This window comes from Cuculus canorus, chromosome 1, assembly GCF_017976375.1.
Source record: "Cuculus canorus isolate bCucCan1 chromosome 1, bCucCan1.pri, whole genome shotgun sequence".
Classification (NCBI taxonomy): Eukaryota; Metazoa; Chordata; class Aves; order Cuculiformes; family Cuculidae; genus Cuculus; species Cuculus canorus.
This window is the reverse complement of record NC_071401.1, coordinates 86,069,733-86,089,440: the sequence shown is the minus strand read 5'-3', so window position 1 is coordinate 86,089,440 and position 19,708 is coordinate 86,069,733. Positions and strand designations below refer to the sequence as shown.

The 19,708-nt window shown below is 38.8% G+C and overlaps 1 protein-coding gene across 16 annotated transcripts in view; it reads left to right on the top strand.

Annotated features, from left to right (window-relative positions):
• Window positions 1-19,708, top strand: part of DMD (dystrophin) — a 1,193,355-nt gene that overhangs the window by 1,166,823 nt on the left and 6,824 nt on the right. For 10 of the 16 annotated variants that reach the window (XM_054050369.1, XM_054050393.1, XM_054050435.1 and 7 more), the window contains 3 exons: window positions 6,062-6,305; window positions 6,684-6,807; window positions 11,496-11,588. In XM_054050369.1, coding sequence (XP_053906344.1) covers window positions 6,062-6,305; window positions 6,684-6,807; window positions 11,496-11,588 — 461 coding nt within the window. Of the gene's footprint in view, window positions 1-6,061; window positions 6,306-6,683; window positions 6,808-11,495; window positions 11,589-18,596; window positions 18,629-19,708 lie in introns of all 16 variants that reach the window. The other 6 variants (XM_054050425.1, XM_054050385.1, XM_054050456.1 and 3 more) reach the window with 2 other exon arrangements.

Here is a 19,708-nt window from a genome sequence, read left to right as displayed (position 1 = left end):
TTCAGGCAGAAAGCTGTTCTAAGTAAAGCTCTTGCCCTGTGAACAGCAGTGAGATTTTGTTTGAAACGAGCCCCAGACTTCCTACTACATGGTACATAAAGCCCAAAGTACTTTCTAAAGTGGACGACGAACAGTATTTTGAAATATGCCATCATAATTTGCAGACAGGAGTTCTGTAGTTAAGGAATTTTGTATAACTGGTACTGTACAGATAATAAAATAGCTTGTTTTTCAGGAGAGGGGTGTTACATTTTAAACAGCACTAGGAAGAAGGAAAAAATTCATAATGCTTTGCTGTCTCTATATAAAATAAGTCGCCCATCAGAAAGGCGGATGGCTTTTAAAGCAGCCACATTTTAGAAGTGTGGTTTATGAACATTAGTGTAACCTGGAGTTCAACAGCTAAATAGGTTAAAGACTTCCTTTTTGGGGTTTATGCCTTAAATTTCAATTTGAGCTTTATTTAACATAACAGTTGTTAAGGTGGAATAGCACATTAAAATATCTCTTACAGAAATTACACCTTAAAAATATATGGTTTGAAGTTTGCCAGTCCTGAATTAAACAAGAGCTGTAGATTATAAACTTGATTATAGCCTGTTGTTTTCTCATTTGTACAGTTAGACTTGTCTCAGCAAGCAACCTTGCATTTTATGGATGCTTCAGGTCTCAATGCAGCAGGGACAAAGGTCTGTTTCTGTAGGACAGTGTGAAGGTCACACTGCTGTGATATTCATTGATTATGACAAAATCATGACTTTTGTCTCTGCAAACAGCTATAAATAACTTGTACTTAAAATGTGAGGCAGATGCTCAAAACCAAACAAGTTCTTGTTGTCCTGATAGCTTGTCACAGCCAGATAACTGTGTTTTTATGGAGGAAACACCGATTCTTGTTTAGAAAAATAAGCTATTCAGGAGCCATTCATATAATTTATCAACCTTTAAAAAATAGTCTTGTCCCTTTAGATTTCTATTTCCTAGTCTTTCCCCTGTTTTGAGTTTGTGCAAACCTTTTATGTCTGTTGCCAAAGGTAATGAACAACCTGGGACCAGATTCCTTGTGTGAACCCAGTTCCAGTGAGTGAACATGTATTGCTTCCCATGCTGATCCTAAAAATGCCCTCCAAGTGAACGTTATTTATTGCCGCAGCATGAAAACTCATCAAATCTATTGCTTGGAAATGAGCTGAACACAGTGCAAATCACACTATGACCACCTGGTCCTCAGCCCAGCCTTAAAGCACCTGGATTGTTTCACCTCCATTGTAAAAACCTCAAGTCTTGTCACTGGAGCATGTCTCTGTGTTGGTGCTGAGCTGGATGTTATGCTTGTGGCTGTGAAGGACAAGTGGCTGGGCAGCTGGCAGCATTGGATAAACAGTCACCTTTTCCTCTCCATGTTGACCAACTTCTGTTGCATGCACTCCTTGATAATTTTTTACAATAAAGATTTAGCACTGTCTGCTGTATCTTGTTTTATAATTAGTCAGTGCATGTAGTCACTTCTCAGCAGCTCTTGGGAAAGCTGCATCAAGTACCAGCAAGAAGCAGTACTATGATATTCAAAACACTTCATTGCCATTTCTCTTTTTCTTCTGCTCCACAGTCTCCTAATTTTTTTTTTTTTTTTTAAAAAGGCCTCCTCTTTTTTGTTTTGTGTTTTGACTTCATCTGTTTTGAGCTGCTTATTGGATTCTGACCTCCATTTGGTTTTCAGCTGCAGTTTCTGGTCTCCAAATATTTCCATCTTCACTTGTTACTTAAATGAAAAAGACTCCTTGAAATTGTAATTTTGAGGGTTTGCTTTTGGACAGTTTAAAAGGATCTGTTGCCATTTGAAATCTTCTGAAAAATATTATCCAACTTATAAACTATCCTCACTGTGGCACAATTCTGACTGTGGTTTTTTTTCAGTTCCAAGAACCTCTTATTAGATATTCATTATTTATCTGCTAGCATTTTGAGACCCTGTGCTTTTGTAGCTTGCAAATATGACTTCCTTAAATAATTTACAGCTAAAATGTGACTGCTAAATAATTTATATTTGCTAGAATGTGAGCATTTTAGAGAATATTTTCAAATGTTGAAAATGTTTCATTGAGTATTAGGCCTTCAGACTAATGCTTGGTTTTACATCATATGGAATATTGTGATAAGACCCTTTCTTATGAATTCAGTAGATATAAAGTAACCTTGCTGTGGAAAGCATTATTACTATGTTGCAGTATGAGAGAAAACTCCCAACAAATAAAACACTGTCCTGAAAACATTTTGAAATTTCCCTAAGAGTGAATATCTTTCAGAAACAGAGAAGACAGGTTTTTGGTGTCCATCTTAAGTGGGACATTACATAGATTATAATGTAGGTAGATTATACTGACTAGGATGTACTGTACGAGCATTAAAAAGAAAGCATACAGTTTTGTAATGACAGACACTCACAATATTTTACAAAGAATTCAAATACTTACCTCTCCAGCCTGGCTATTTGCCTTGCCTTTGCTTTCCTGACTTGCACTGGAAGTGCAGTGGTCTGTGTGCCACTGCAGAAGCATTAATGCTACAAATCTCAAAGCTGACCTGTTTCTATGCGCCTGTGGTATTCCTTCAAATATGAAGACTGATGAATGCCCCCCTTAAATAAGTTCCTTCTGTATAGTTGCCAATAGCAAGAAAGTGATGCATTTCTAAACATGCCATGGCTCCTTGTGGTATTTATTTTGGCACTGAAGAAGGAGAACTAGATCTTCTGAGTGTGAAGCATCAAAAGTGAATGCTGGCACTCCGATGAGGGACAGGGGTAGGTAGTTCAGTTACCAGCTTTGTCCATTTCTTCAAAACACTGTTTTTCTGCAGGGAGATGACAAATATCATGAAGTCACAAGTTCTCAATTGCCTGAGAGGACTGTTCAGCAGATGGCATCCACCAGGATTTCCATCACCAGGCAATTAACACTGCCAGTGATAGTGTGATTGACAACTTATGAGCTCTTTACTACCCAGCTCTTTACAGTTGCATAAATCAGGTTACAGTGTATGTTATTTTTCTTCATGAATTGCCTCAAAGAGGTGCAAGCATAGTAAGTTGAATATATGGGCTAGAAAGACGATTGGAGGGCTGGAGCACCTCCCATAAAAGAACAGGCTGAGAGAGTTGGGCTTGTTCAGCCTGGAGAAGAGAAGGCTCCGAGGAAAACTTATAGCAATCTTGCAGTACCTGAAAGGGCTACAAGAAAGCTGGAGAGGGGCTTTTTACAAAGGCTTGTAGTGATAGCACATGGGGTAGTGGCTTTAAATTGGAGAGGGGAAGATTTAGGCTGGACATAAGGAGGAAGTCCTTCACAATGAGGGTGGTGAGGCACTGGCACATGTTGCCCAAGGTGGTTGTAGATGCACCATCCCTGGAAGTGTTCAAGGCCAGGTTGGATGGGGCCTTGAGCAGCCCGGTCCAGTGGGAGGTGTCCCGGCCCATGGCAGGGAAGTTGGAATTAGGTGATCTTTTTTTTTTTTTTTTTTTTTTTTAAATCTTCAGCTTTTTTCCCCTATGTCAATCCATTTCTTCATTCCTGTATGTTAGATGCCAATTATTATAGTATTTTGGATCATCTGCAGTGATGATGATCTGATGATGATTTGATCCTTCAGAACTCTTACAGTTCTAAAGGAAGTCACTATGATAATTTGTAATTCTCTGGACTAAGGACTGTGTAGCTGGACTGAAAAGGTGCAGCTGGAAAAACTCAGTGGCACAGGTGCTCTGGGCAAACTCACATGCATCCTTCAAAATGACATTCCTTTGTTCAGCAATATTGCTGTATTTAGTTTCAGAACTTACAAATTCAGTCATATCTCTGCTTGGATAATATGCAACAACCTTTACAATCATTTTTTCCCTTGTAGGTTTTCAGAAAGAGTTTTTAAGTATTTTGTATCAGACATGAAGGTATTTTTATCAGAATTACTCCCTTGTCCTCACTTGTTTGTCAGTACTGTAGTTACTGGAAGGACTTCTCTGTATTGATAGCTGAGGTGATAGTTGTAGATTTCTTTGTTGTAAGCTACTTGATTGCGCTGGAAGTATGACTAAATGCATTTGTTTAGTTTCCCTTAGAGTGATATTTTATCTTTTGCTTTACAGCACTTCAAACTTCTGACTCTGCTGTTTGTGGAGTATTCCCTGTGTCGTACATCTTGGAATTTCTTACAGAGTAGCAATAGCCACAATTTGCAGACTGTGAAAAAAAGCTTAATGATCAATCCTGTATAAACTTTAGTCCACAGTAAGACTGTGTGTAATGCTGTTGTCATTCTCATTCCCTTCTGTATTTTTTATTAATTATTCATGAAGTCATTCAGATACAAGAATCAGAAGACATTAATTGGTGCGAAGGCAACACCCAGTAAACCCATCTTCCTTTCTTCCAGATAATTTTCATGGACTTGAAGTTCTGTATTTCCCAAAAAATACAATTCCCAAAAACTTTCTCTGAAAAAAACCTGTTTCATTTAACAGAAAATAACTGATATTTATAACTGCTTCAAAGATTTTTCTCATATGGCAGTTACGTAGGGCTTGGGGGTTTTTTTCCAACAGCTTATCAGCCCCCTTCATGTGGAACTGAATTTTTAGCTAATCAGAGAATGAGAAAAAGAAACAAAAATATTATGTGTAACTGTTGCTGTAGCATTCCTCATTGCTTCTGTTGTCCCCTCTGTATGTAAGTCTTAGAGAAAGAAGTCTTGACTTTTGGGACAACCTGAAGTTAAGAATAATCAACGCCTTATTTCAATTTTTTAAAACCTCTGCAGAAGAGGGATAATGTAGGTCAGACATCCCTTAGGGATTGTGTTCTTGGGGGAGGGGGGGGAAGCACAGTCCCAGGTTAGGATGCATCCATCATGCAGCTGCTGAGAGGCACAAGTACGTTTGAAGAACAGTTAGTAGTCTGTCTTTGTCCTTGGCATTGCTTTCTTATTCATGTGAAATGATGCATACTGCTTTAGTTCTTGTTCTGGTCACAATAACATACCTTTAGAAGTGTTTCTGAGCTTAATAAAGTTTATTGGGAGGTTTCTGAGGTGCTATTAAGCCTCCAGAGCAAACTGTCAGTGTGCATTGTGGTTTGCAGGCAGAACTGGCAAAAAGTGCCTGTTCTCACAACCTCAAATAAAAGCAAGTTGGAAAAAATAAAATCTGGGTCACTGCTTGTGATGAGTAAGCAGTTACCAGAGCGTTGAGCCATTTTTCCCCCCTCTGGGAAGCTGTAAAGGAACATCATAGCAACAAAATCCCAGTGCAGTTCATTAGGGCTCTCTTGCCTAAAAAGTTTATGCTACAGGTTACTGTTTTTGCATTTTTGGACTGTGTTATCCCTAACAAGGTGTCATTTAATTCAATATAAAGAGAGGAGAATGATGTGACTAGACTGAGGACGGCAGAGCTGGAAATTTACTCTTGAGTTCTGTCTTTTGCTCAGACTTTTTGTGTGGCCACCTTTCTGTCTTAGCTTTCTCATCTGTAAAACAGATAGGCCGGCCAGGTGGCATCTGCTTTGATTAGTGTTTGTAAAATGCTTTGATCACTCAAAGTCCTCTTTTAGCACTAATTACTCCTCGAGTGTATTCATGCGTGGAAGCAAACAGGCAGTCCGACTTCTGCTAGGAAGGATAAAAGGCAGAAAACCGAGGGAGGAGCTGAGCCCAGAACAGACTGTACCCAGGCTTCAGGAGGGTGCCTGGAGCCCAGCCTGCCTTCTGTGTCGTGTGCCCTGGAAAGGAACTAATTGTGAAGTCTGGTGATGCAGAGAGCCTTTAGGCAATGCCTGTATCACAGGTCCCTATAATATCAGCTCTATGTGGATCTATGAGGTATAAGCCTACACCAATATGGATTTGACAGAATCAAAGGCAGGTGCTGCAGTTGAGCCTCTGCTCCTTGGTAATCAGACACAGCACATCACACAGGAGGAGGTGCCTTCTCACTACCTCTTGCCGAGGATAGCCTACACTAGCCTGTTGAGCTTCATAAAGCTCTTACCTCCTTATTACTTCTCAACAGAAACTTGCAAGCAGAGTATGACCGTTTGAAGCAACAGCATGACCACAAAGGACTGTCTCCACTGCCATCCCCACCGGAGATGATGCCAGTTTCTCCACAGAGCCCCCGGGATGCTGAGCTCATTGCAGAAGCCAAGCTGCTTCGCCAGCACAAAGGCCGCCTGGAGGCCAGGATGCAGATACTGGAAGATCACAACAAACAGCTGGAGTCACAGCTGCACAGGCTGAGGCAGCTGCTGGAGCAGGTGGGTCCTCAGGCCTTTCTTCTGGATCTCTCTAAAGTCATCTTCCAAACAGGGTGTGAAGCCTCATCAATAATGACAACAGACTAAGAAATTATGTCTGTATAGAGGAGCTGGAGAATAATATTAAATTATTCTACAGGCTGCAAGTAAGAAGGTGAAATCGTGTTTCAGTGTTCTTATTTAGTCTTCTTCGTTGTTTTACTCAGGATTTAATTCCATTGTTTAATTGGATATGTTTACTTAAAAGCAGACAGAAAGTTGTGTCTATTCATGGAATAAATAATATATATATATATAAATAAATATATATATATAAACATTTGTACAACTGTAATGATCTGTTAATAACAATCTCTTCTTTTTTCCTTCAATTTTTAGCCACAGGCAGATGCCAAGGTGAATGGTACAACACTATCATCTCCTTCTACCTCTCTGCAGAGGTCAGACAGCAGTCAGCCAATGCTGCTTCGTGTAGTCGGCAGCCAGACTTCAGAAACCATGGGTAAGATAACAAAGTTTAGATTGTCATAAAAAATAGTTACAGTCCCATTTTCCAGCCAAAAAAAAAAAAACCTTAAAGACAGAAAATACTCTGCTCTCCTGCTTAGTTCAAATGAGAATAAAGTAGACATTTACAATGGTCTTTGGTATCATCTGGCTATTTAAACTTTACATCTTCGTTACGGGTCAGGCTTTTGCTTTTTGTCATGATGACACAGTAGCGTGGTTATTTTGACAATAAGCACAAAGCTCAGCCAGAGCTTGCCTTCCGAAAATAAATATCACTAAAATGCTAACTATTTTATTCAGATCGACTTTCACTATTAAGCATGACATGGCTGATTTAAGTGTACATAGTGTTAGTTATCGCCAAGAGATTAGATGTATGATTAATCATGCCCGTGTTAACTTGTGTGGTCTTATTTTTAATATGTCATGGTTCAATCAGTTGGCTTTAGCTGTCACACATAGGCAGTGATAATCTTTTCTAAAGTGATCGTCTTTTCTAAATGTCACATCAGATGTGATAATGAACATCATATGAGTTGTGGAGTAAGGTGAAGTAATCATATTCTGGAATTATGATTTTGGTTCTTTTAGTAACTGCTCTGTAGCATTTTCCTTATTTCCTATCTGGTTTATAATTAATTACCAAGTAATAAGAATTCTCTGCTAGTAAAAAAGCAGTCAATCATTGCAGCATCTTTAAGCAACTGTACCAAAATTACTTCAACAAAATACTATTTCATAGTATCACAGAATCATGGAAAGGAAAAGACCTTTAAGATCATCAGGTCCAATCGTAGACCTGCCACTGCCAACTCCACCACTGAACCTTGTCACTATGTGTCTTTATGCATCTTTTAAATACCTCGAGGAATGGTGACTCAATCACTTCCCTGGGCAACCTGTTCTGGTGCTTGACAACCCTTTTTGGTGAAGAAAATTTTCTTAATACCCAATCTAAACCTCCCTGGAGCACCTTGAGGCTATTTCATATTGTCTTACTGCTTGTGACTTAGGCAAAGAAACCAACAACTGCTTTGCTATCATCCTTTTAGGTAGTTGTAGAGAGTGGAGTTGTAGAGAGTGGAGGTCTCCCCTCAACCTCCTTTTCTCCTCACTAAACAATCTCAATTCTCTCAGCCGCTCCTCATAAGACTTGTGCTCCACATCCTTCACTGTCTTCATTGCCCTTCTTGGCACACTCCAGTACCTCAATGTGTTTCTGTTAGTGAGGGGCCCAAAACTGAACATGGGAGTTGAGGTGTGGCCTCACCAGTGCCAATCACTTCCCTAGTCCAGCTGGCTACACTATTTCTGACACAAGTAAGAATGCTGTTGACCTTCCTGGCCACCTGAGCACACTGCTGGTTCATATTCACCTAGATTTCGACTGTTAGTCTAGTGATAATATTCAGCTTCGTACACAGAAATGTATTTAGTGTATAGTAGAGGGAGACGTTGATGGAGAGTGAGAAGTTTAAGTGAGAGCTTTTTTTCTTCATTGCAATTAGTGAAAGAGTCAATGACAGTGAGAAATTGAATGGGAGGGGGTTCTGCTGTGTCTGAAGCGCTGTTGTGGGAGATACAGCTTGTTCAGGAGCTTTTTCTTCCATCCTGAGTGTGGGCAGTAATGTCAGCCTGTGCCATTATTAAACAAGATGGGTTCTGTACACTCTAAATCAAAAAAATGTGAAATAAATGCTACCCTTAGGAATGCTTAAATTAAATCCTGGGAGTGAGAGAACTGTCACAGGTAACTGCAGTTTCGAATTTCTTTAATTGTATTACTATTGAGTAAATATTGCCACAGAGTAGACAAAATGTATTGGTGGAGTAATTTGCATCTGCTTTCCGAAGAAATGTCATGAATTCCATGACATAATATATGTTAATTAAAACACACAAGAAAAGATACGAAGACAGTGGTTCCCAGACATTTTATTAAAAGGGTTGTTATTCATAATTTATCCTTTAGTAGGACAAATAAGATAATGTACTTTTCATTTGACTTGATACAAAATTATTCCCATTTAACTTGTGAGACTGGAATTAATTAACATGCGTGTAACCATATAAAGTACTAAAACTTATTTAAAGCTAATATTTAGACATCAGTCGAGATTTTTTGTTTGTTCGATTGAACCAATATGTGGAAGGACAGTGAGATGTCAAATCATTATCAGTATGATCATGTTGAGACTCAATGAAGCAACACTGCTGGCAGCATGAAGCAGAGCTTATAAAAAGAATTACTAACTGAGTTAACAAACCGCAACTAATTCAGTTTGTAGAGTCTCCTTTCACGCCAGAAAGCTTTGCTTGCTAGTCTGAGAGCTTTCTGAAGCGCAACTTAAAATATTCTAGAATTGTGAAGGGAACCCGAGGAGAGTTGTAGATAACGCTCCCATGCAGCAAGCATAGACCCAGTAATAAGGGTGTCATAATTTTTGAAAAAATACTGAGGATGTCTAGGTCTCTCAGGCAATGTGGTATTGTAGTGTTATCTTTTGTATATTTTACTTTTTGAATGGAGACGTTAGGTTTTTTTCTTTGAATGTAGGTCTGTTGCACTTCTGTGTCTTTGCTTTCTCAAGGAGACATTACTCTAAAAGGTTTTCCGCTAGGAGTGTTATCCATCTCTTTGAAAAAAGTAGCAGTTCAATCAGATCCTAATTTACAAATAGAAGAGCTTGTTCCTTGCTGACTTAAATATACCTGGACAAGTGGAAAGGTAGGACAAGGTTCTGCTTTTTTTCTTATAGAGCCCTAATGGGAAGACCTTGATCTTTGGCCTTCCTCTTCCCATAATGTAGCAGTGGAGAAGCTTCTTAAAGGCATGTCAGCCAAGAGACTGTTGCTGAACTTTAATTCATGTGGGTACTACCAGAATATTTGAGACCCACCCAGCTCTTCAAGCCTTTTGTAGGGTTGAATGGGGAATGGGGAACACGAATGGGGAAGACTGGTTTGGGTAAAGAGTTGTAGTTGAGGTCTGAAGGTTTCTTTACTTTTGTCTGGCTGCTTGGCTTGTGTCTTATTTTGTCATTTACAAGGCAGTTTTCAAAGAAATCATCCAAATCACAAAGAATTAAAATAATACATTTTAAATAAAGCTACAGCAGTCTTGAGAGTCAACACATTTCATTTTGTATCAGTGTTTATGAGAACATTTGTATATCAGTACCTGTCCTCAGTTCTTCTTGGCCAGGACAGCAACACCATTGCCCATTGCCCTCTTCTTTGAGTGTTGAGTTCCAGGTGGCTTTCTGCAGGCACACTAGTAAGGTTCTTAGCTTGAGTAGCAGCAGCAAGATCTCAGTCTGAGTTTTCACCTTGACATCCAACAGAGGCTGGAAGGACATTACTTCTGCTAAGGTACCTCTGTCGGTACAGCGCTTGATGCAAAATTACCTCATGGTGTGAGTTGATTTGTGTGAACCCAGCACCAGTCAAAAGCTGAACAAACTGCAATCAGTCTCAGCAGCTATTTTTAGGCCATTAATGGAATAAGGGAAACTGATATGAAGACCATCACTTATATGAATTAAGTGCTTCTTGCAGACATTTTACCCCACTTCTTGTACTGGAGTGGGAAAAAATTGGGTTTGGTCATTAATAAGTCTTCTGGAAAGCCTGGCCCTAAGGGGAGTCCAACATTAATAACACAGAATACATGCAGTCCTGAAGTGTTACTTTAGTGTGTCTTTTAGTAGAGAGCTTTCCTAGCATGCAGCATCTCAATTTTTTTAGAATGTAAATACTAACAGAAAATTAGGCAGTTTATTACTTAAGTTTAGTGGGGCGCGACATTTTAGAATATAGGGTCATTAAGTCATTTTCAAACTAAATATATACCTCTCATGGTTATTACAGCAGACAAAATTACTTTTGTGTTTTAGGGATAAAAGAAATGTAGTAAAAAAGGAGAATCTGGATGAAAGTTTCCTTTAGGTGTATTATTTTTTTAGATTCTTTATTTGTATTGGAGGCTAAGGTCTACAGTAAAATCAACATATGGATTTTAGTTATCCAAAACCATGGCTGAAAAACTCCAGTAAAAATAAAATATATTGAATTTCTCATTAAACTGCTGCCCTATAATCAGGTTATAGAAATTATTCAGTGGGAGAAATGTATTTTGCTTTATTAAACTGCTGCTAAACCCTTTTACAGTACAATTGAATGTTCTTGGAGGACCAATCTGATGCAATTAAACTGTCAGAAATATTAATACTGATGCAGATTAGAATCGGGGTTTCTACTGATTTACGCAGCTAGGCAAAGCAATGCTAATATGAATCCAGCACTATTAGAAAGCTGCTCAATAGCAGCACTCAAAACAGCAATTTCTTTTGCCATTAATAGAATGAGAAGCTGAAATGATGAGTGTCATTTATAGAACTAAATGTTCCTAACAGACATTTTACCCCACTTTTTTTACAAGAGTAGATTTATAATTTTTATAAATTAAAGTCAGTGTTAATTTTTTAGAAATAGTTGTTTAATTTCATTTAGATCCTTAAGAACAAGAGAAACATAATAGGCAAAAAATAATTCTTCAAAATTTTGATTGTATACTAAGCAGAAAATTTGTTTAAGTGAACAACCTTAGGTGCGTGAGGGACGTGTCTTGCAAATAGTTTTGTAGTGGCTCTCATGTAGTGATGTGGATTTGCTTTCCAGGTGAGGATGAGCTGCTCAGCCCTCCCCAGGACACAAGCACAGGTTTAGAGGAAGTGATGGAGCAGCTGAACAACTCCTTCCCCAGTTCCAGAGGTGAGCACTGCTGCCTGCGGCAGATGAGAGGGAAGAAGATAAAAGTGCTTTCTGTTCCATGATGTTTTCAGGGGGTTGTGTTTCAGTTTCACTTTTTTTGCTGCTCCTTGTTTTCGTTTTAACAATAGCTGTAGAAAAATCTGTCTGATATACAGTGTAGAAGCAGCTTGTTCCTCCTTTAACTTAAGCTACCTCCACAGGTAGCCCTTGCTAGGTATATGGATGAAACAATGTCTGCCGGAGACACTTTCTTCATGAGCGTTTTCTTCGCTTCCCTTTTGCAGTGTTCCTTTTCTCACAGCTTTTCTCCTTTATAGTCAGTCCCCTTGCTGATTCGTTTTCAGTACATGTCTTGGCACATTTTTCTTCTATCCTTACCTTTCTCCAAGAAGAATCTGTTTCAAAACAATATTAAAGTTGTGAGTCAAAGTTTTGGACCTTGTAACACTTGAGTCCAGAATGATGGAGGATAAACAAGTGGGCTGCTTGTTTGTGCAGCGTGGGCCGCACTTATGTCAGCAGCCACAGCATTTCTTTCACTGTTTCTGTTTTGCTTGTTCCTGTTGTTTGCTAAAGATAAGCATGTGTATTACTAGGATTTATTTGTTCAGCTTTTTTTTAATTTCAGAAAGGTCTTTTCTAAGCCCAGAGAAAATTCTCTGCTGCCAAGAAAAATGTCTCAGATTGCTAGCAGGGGATGGGAAGTTTATTACCTGTTGCTATGAAAGAAGGCTCAGACTTAAACTTCTTGCAGAAGAAAGTCCGTGTGTCTTAACATCAGCCTGCTGAGTGGGTTTCAGTAGCGGCATAAGTTTACCATAGGGCCTCTAGCACGAGTTTCACACATCACACAGAGGTCTGTCTTGAGTAGATAAATGCATTAACCATCATGCTAGACGTCCAGTGAGGTCAAGTTTTTTCCATCCTTTGATTTCAAAGCAAGCTCAGCTCTCACCAGGCAACATCTGTGAGCAGTGGAAAAGGAGAATGCAGTATAAACTGCATAAGATCTCACGCTTTAGATTAAAAGATTGAATTGTTTAGAAAAGTATTACTGAAGGAAATGTAATGCAACATATTATTAACTACATTGATCTCCACCTCAATGGTATATGAAAAAAAAGTCATGTGTCCAGCCATCATTTTGCCTAGGTATTATCAGACAACAGATGAAAAATCTTTCGAGTGTTGGTAAATAAATAAAAATGGGCTTATTTTAAAGTTGCTGTTTATAAAACGGTCCAACAGACAGTGCTTTCTTATTAGTAAATATCATTTGTGTAAATATGTTGCATTTAGGTCCAGATGCAGATAGCCATGTATTAAAATGTTCGCCTTTCTCTGTGGTATTTCATTCATAAGCATAGCTGATGACACTGACAAACACTGTTTCCATTTAGAAATAAGTTTAGTTTTAAGTAAATAAGAGCAATTTACAAAACAACAGTTAATGACGTATTTAAATTACAGTGGTTCATTTTCTGTGTGTACATAGGTAGAGATCAGTCTATTAGATATCACTTCCTACTGACTGAGAATAGAAAGGCCTTTAATTTTATTATTGAAAGATGCAAAGCTTCATTAATCAAACTGAGAGAATATAAAGTGTAGTGGGACAAAAAAGGATTTGAAATTGGGAACATCAGTTAATATTTTAATTCCATAAGTTAAGCTGTAACTTCACATTTGCATTCCGGTGATGCAAAATATGAATATGAACACAGAAATATGAATTTAAATACAGAGGAAGAATGTATCCCTTTATTTAGTTTCTTGTAATCGTGATCACAGGCATCCTTAAAGGAGATTGCAGTTTATATATTTTCCTGCCTGACTAGGAGCCTTAGAGGACAAAAGTATTCTCTAGCTGCCTGGAGTGCTGCGAGCAAGAAGGAGGAACAGTCTGGTGTGTGTTTTCTTCTGTCCCCCTCAGCCAAGGTGTGAGAGGACCTTCTGGTACAGTAGCCAGGAGGAGGCACAGACCATTGGGCAGAGTGAGGCTTCATACAGGACTTTACTTCTGGGCCTGACCAAAGCCCTGTTGGGCTGAGCCAGAATCAGCCTCTTCCTCTCCCTTTTTCTGCACTAAAGGATTAGTCCTGCTGGAAGAAAAAGTTAGGACCTTGATTAGGTGTCTTTTGATGCATGTGAACTAATGCCAGGTCTGTATAGTTGCTTTTGATTGAGGAGTAATAGGGATCAGGCCTTCTGTGGGGAAAAAAGTAGCTTGCCCTACAAGCAGTGCAAATGGATTTCCATTCACTGTTCGCTACAGAAGGCTACTGACATCATCAGTTTTGCTGAGATGTCATGCAAATTTCAGGTTTTAGTGTTTTCTTCTACTCCCATTTTAATGATTAAATGATATTCAACTGATACTGCATAAACAAAGCTTACATCAACAGCTCGTATACTGCAGCCTCACATAGGCCTTCGTTGTGAGATGAAGGATGCTATACTCAGCCACTTTCCATGGGCATCAGGAATTCTCAAGACTGCAGGGAGGAGAAGAAGCAAGATTGATTGGTCTCATCAAACCACTGAATCAGGGGCCATTTTGCTGTTGGGATGTGCAAATCTCTTTCTCAGGTTTCTGATCTATAATAAAAAGTCAAAGTGTAACTGCAAAAAGTGAAATCAGTTTGGCAAAGCAGCCTGAGAAAAGGGCATAAGGTAAGGATTCAGATGGATAGTAATATTTTAATTATTTGGATTGGAGGTTGCAATGAATCTCAGGTATTTGTAAGTATTCAGGAAACAGAACAATAAGTCCGAACAAGTGATAAGCACTGATCAGAAAAGAATACATTTTCTTATATTAATTTTTATTAAGTAGAATTTAAAAAATTGTTGAATGTGAGAAACTCAGTCATCCCATTCTGGGATTCAAAAGTGTGTTGTGATACGAGAGTTTATGAAATGTTATTTGAAAAGTGAATTCAAACTACTTGGGTAAAGTGGCACCACATGTGATGCATACTATGTTTAGAAATTAAAACTAGAAGGAAGGTAGATTGAATGTCCAAGATTGACGACTATTAGGAGTAATATTGTCTATTTCCATACTAATGTTGTAGAAAGAGATGTCTGCTATGATATTCCTAGACTACACAGTTTCAGAAGAGCTGCAAAGGATGCAGGGCACTCATCAAAACCTACCTAGATTGAAAATGAGAATAATGAGATGAAATCCAGGAAGGGAAAAACATACATATAAATAATCTGAAAATTATACATTAAATTGTTTGAGGAAATCTAGGGATCTGTTAAAAGGCCTGGGAAGTTACCAGTAGGACATTAAATATGGGTTTCCTTTGTGGCCTGTAAAAACAAGCATGTTAAATTTCAAGCTAAATATCCAGCTCCAGCATGTCACAGCACAGGGAGCAATACTCCTTTTGAATCAAGGATATAATTCTGGGTATCCTATTGCCATTGGGATAATGACAAATTGGGGAACTGCAGAACAGTATGACGAGCAAATTGGACTCTGAAGGCTTTGGTGCATGAGAAAAGCTCAGAGTTGAATAATCAGTGAAAGAGAAGAGGACTGAATTTCTGTGCTTGGGTACACAGATGTAACATCACTGGGTGCAAACTAAAGGCAAAAGTATTTAGTCTAAATATCACTGAAAGCATCTGAAGAGTAAGATTTACGCAGGCTGAGAAATAGTTTTCTAATGCAAGGAGTAGTTCTTATTTTGGACTTCTGAAACAAAGCAGTAAAATATAGTAGTAATTAATTGTCACTCATGTAGAGATAGATTTTTTTTTTTTATTATGGTATTTTCCAAGTTTTTCCTGCATGTAGTTGTTTTTAAGTGCATCAAAGCTTCATAGCATCATTTTGAATGTATTTTAGAGAAGCATATATTAAACAAATAGTATCATATACCTTCAGAAACAGATCTCAGCTGCAGTAACTTGTGTTTCTCTATACCTTTTAGAAGCTTTTTTTGTTTCTTCAGTTCAACCTTTTGGCAGTTCTTCGCATTTCCTAAGAAGCAGAGGACCTCCATGCTCCTTGCACAGCTGATTGTTAGTGCCAAAAGCAATTTCATTTCTGGAGATGAAAATTCTGCTGATTGCTGTCCTTCAGGACTTTTTCTTGCCTTTTAATCTACAAGGTTTCCCATCCATTACTCTTTCCCTTTGCTGCTCCCAGCAAATTCACGACTGCTGCAGCTGCTTCAAACAGCTGCTGCACTAACTCAAAACGTATGTCAAAGGCAGAGGTCTGCCATTTAGTGGAAATCTACCATTAAATGCCACCGCAGTGGTTTATTTGACCCTGCTTGATAATGGGCCACAGAAGAAAATATTTTCACACCGTATTTGTGCCCAAGCTACTAAGTCTCCGGCAATTTTTTTCACAGTTAGAAAGTAACATTGGCAGGCTGGCATTTTAAAGCCAAATTAATTTCTCCTACAGCATTGAGGACAAACAAGTTGCCCCACTTAAGGTGGTTCTTATGGTGGACCAGACTGTTTTGCTGTTATAGTTTTGTAGCAAATGCTTTCTATGAATGAAGGTCAGAGGTGAATTTAGGGACAGAAGTTCTTCAGCAAGCTGAAGCTGGTGAGACAGCTTCCCAGGTTTTCAATGCAGAGCCCTTGCTGGTGGATACTGAGGAAGTGGGAGCCAAGAAGTGGTTAGAAATGAGACCAAAGTGGCTTAAAACAGCAAAGAGGCCATGACATCATGTGCAAACCTTTGGAGATGGATCAGTACTCGCAGTGGTATTTAACGTGGTATTCCTTAATACAGATGTTGTCTTACACGATGAAATAAAAGACTCTGCAGCAATAAATAGATAGCCCTAAGAACAGCACTAACTTTAGAAGTTTTGGTTTATTTTTCTCTCAGTCACATAAAAACAAATCAGACCAATTCTCTCCTCTCACTCTTGCGTCAGCCAGGCTCTGTCGTAAATGGGACAACTGTCCTAAGTGGAACTAGCAACTTCAACTTTCAGCACTGCAAGTCATTTAGTTTCTCTTATTCTGACAGCAAAACATCACACTTTACTGAATCGGTAGAAGAGTTCCCTGGAGTCATAATACTGTAGGGTGTTTTGGAAATACTCTTCCAACGGAGCTAGTCTGGTCTGTTCTGGACTCTATCCCCTTCTCTGTGCTATGGTCCTACATCCGACATCAGTGAGTCCAGATGACTAAGATCCCTTATCACTCTGCCCCTGTCAAAATAATGTTGAAGTGGGTGAGCTTCTCTGCAGATTTCTGCTGGGATAGTGATGAGGAGGACTAGATCTTTCATGATTTATAATGCTCAGTCATGATGTAAACTGAGAGTACGTTAATGAATTTAACAAAACTTCACGGAACATTTTTTAAGAAAAAAAAGCTGTTTTCAGATTCAGATCTATCCCCACTCCAGCCCAAACCTCTCCTGAGTTCAATGAGAGGGACAGTGCAGTAGATGCTTTGAGGTCTCTGCTTTGATCTGAATCTGTGTAGATGCATGAACTTTTTATTAATGCCTCTGCTTTCAGGTTTATTACTATGTACCCTTGCCTGTGATACAATGTCATGTAGATTTCGAAAAAGGAAAAAGAAAGAAAGACTTTTCTATTTTATAAAGGCAGGAAATCTTGGTTTGAGCAGGTATAATAGATAATTAGGCACCCATGTATTATGTATCACTATTTTGATGCCTTATAGAATACAAATTTTCAGAACTGTGGCAATACAGACAATCTTCTTCCTCTGCAGTTTATGCCAAACCATACCCCTTACCTGAAAACTTAGAGACACACAGTCATTCATACGCAAAGAAGAAAATAAAATCCACTAAACCCTTTTTAATCTTCCTCCAAGATAAATTAGCTGTTACTGTAGTAGTGCTATTCTTTGTTGCATTTAACAAATTCTAGGGCTGATTACTCACAACAGACCTTCCTTACCAGCTGTTTTGTGTGGTGTGGAGTTATCCCAGTTACCTTTAAATACATTAATTTTCAAACAGAATCCAGTCTGTCTCGTGTAGGATATATCCTCTTTTCTTGAATAGCATCTACCACCGTGATTTTCATGTCTGAGGCTACGAAGTGTGGCCATACTGGTGCTTGGTGTAGCGTACCAGTGACAGTGAGACGTTGCTTCTGGAGGCAGCAAGCATCTTATTGTCATTGACTGTGTGATGGTTAAGGGGTGTTTCTGCTGTTGATTGGTGCTTGGCTTTCTGTTTTTTAAAAACAAATATTCTGCAATAATTGTTTGAGAGGAATCAGTATGATTAAAATATGGCTTCCGCGAGGGCTCAGCAGAAGCATCTTTTTAGCTAAAACTATTAGTGACCACTCTGTTTTGGTAATACAACTTGAAAGTGGTGAGGTGTTTCCCCCTTTTTCCCTCCCTTTTACTTTATTTTTTTTCTTCCTTTCTCCCACTGCCCCCTCATTTTTACCATGCTTATGGATCAGTTTGTTGAAAACATCTTTTGGAATAAATTTATCTTTAATGTGATCATGTTATATTCCAGTGTACAACTCTAGGTGTAAAATATGGTGAGGGGTGTGTTTGAACACTTGTGTGTATACGAACGCATACCTGCATGTATGTGTGTAGACCATAATAAAATGTAAAGTTGATGAATTAATGTGATGTTGGGGAGACATGATTTTACTGCTGATACTGATTAGTAGAAGTACTCAAATTGATGAAATTCAGATGGTCTGAAAGTGAATTCAGATTTTCTCTGTCATCCTTATCCTCAACTGAACGACCAGTAAGTTGGTGTTAGTAGTTTTCTTAAATGTTCTTAATGCAGATTACAGAAATGTTCTTGAATAAATCAGTTTAGAATCTTCAGTGGATTTCAGTGCACTTTCAGTCTTTGTTTAAAGCAGAAATGCAGTTATTTTGTGTTAAGCTCCTAAAATGGAAATCAAAGTGTCTTTTAGAGTATAAAATATATATTCATGTGTGGTTTTTTTCCTTTCCTTTCTTTTCTCATATTTCTTCCACTTCCTTTCTCTGTTCCTAAAGGAAGAAATGCCCCTGGAAAGCCAGTGAGAGAGGTTAGTGAGATGCAAGCTCACTGCCATGGCTTCTGTTTGTCACAGCTTGCTTTCTGTGCCCAGCATGCGTGTGACGGCAGCACGAGTTTGCTTGAGTTTGGTCAAGGGTGGGGAGTGGTTTTATTTTGCTTTGGGGTTTGTTTGATTTTGCTCAGTGCATCCCCCATGTGTGCTCTAACAGTAGTGTACCTCTCAACTTTCAGTGGAGACAATGCCAGCTCAGGGAAGTGCATTTTCTGGCATCCTCCCGGAGGTGGAAACTCAGGAATGGGGAGGAGAAAATCGTACATTGAAATTAGGCCTTTGTATGATAAATGTGGTGAGCAAATATGCTGTAGTCATTGACTTATCTTCTGTCGCTCTTGTATGTAAGCACAGCAGGGAGATCCATGTCTCTCGTTCTACTTATGTATTCACGATTGTATTTACATACATGTGCCAATAGACCAGCCACCATTTCCAGTTATTAAACGGGGGGGGGGGGTATTTTTCTTTAGAACAGTGAGAGTTGAGAGGTATAAGAGATTCAGGTGTTTTCATTTCCTGATATACTACTGCAGAATGAAGAACGCTACTAACATTCACCAGCTCCACAGTGTTGTGTTCAGCAATGCAAATGGGCAATAGTTTTCACCGCACACTTCAGACGTGATTGGTTTGATGCAGAATAGATTTTAGAATTTGTACATCACTGCTTGTTAATGGAAGATGTTTTGCACTGTGTTGTCATAGCACCTTTGAAAGTATTTCCAGAGTGCCTTGATTTTTCCTCTATGAAGCTGCTTTTCACTCACCACCCGGATAAAGTGTTTGAAAGATTAATTCCCAGCAATAATTATTATTATATATAAAATATTCAGAAACTGCCTGAATGCAGCTGCAAGCAGCTGTGAAATGACCTTTAGTGAAAATATGATGTGCAGTGTGGATGAGGCAGGAATTATTTTCGCAAAGTTCTGGGGCTCGTGGAAACACACCGTGCTGGGGTTTTTAGCAGAGCTGCTGTGAACCCCCAGTCACTGACAAGTTACCCTGGATAAGCCAGGATTTGTTGTAATGTGGTGCCTTGTATTACAGTGG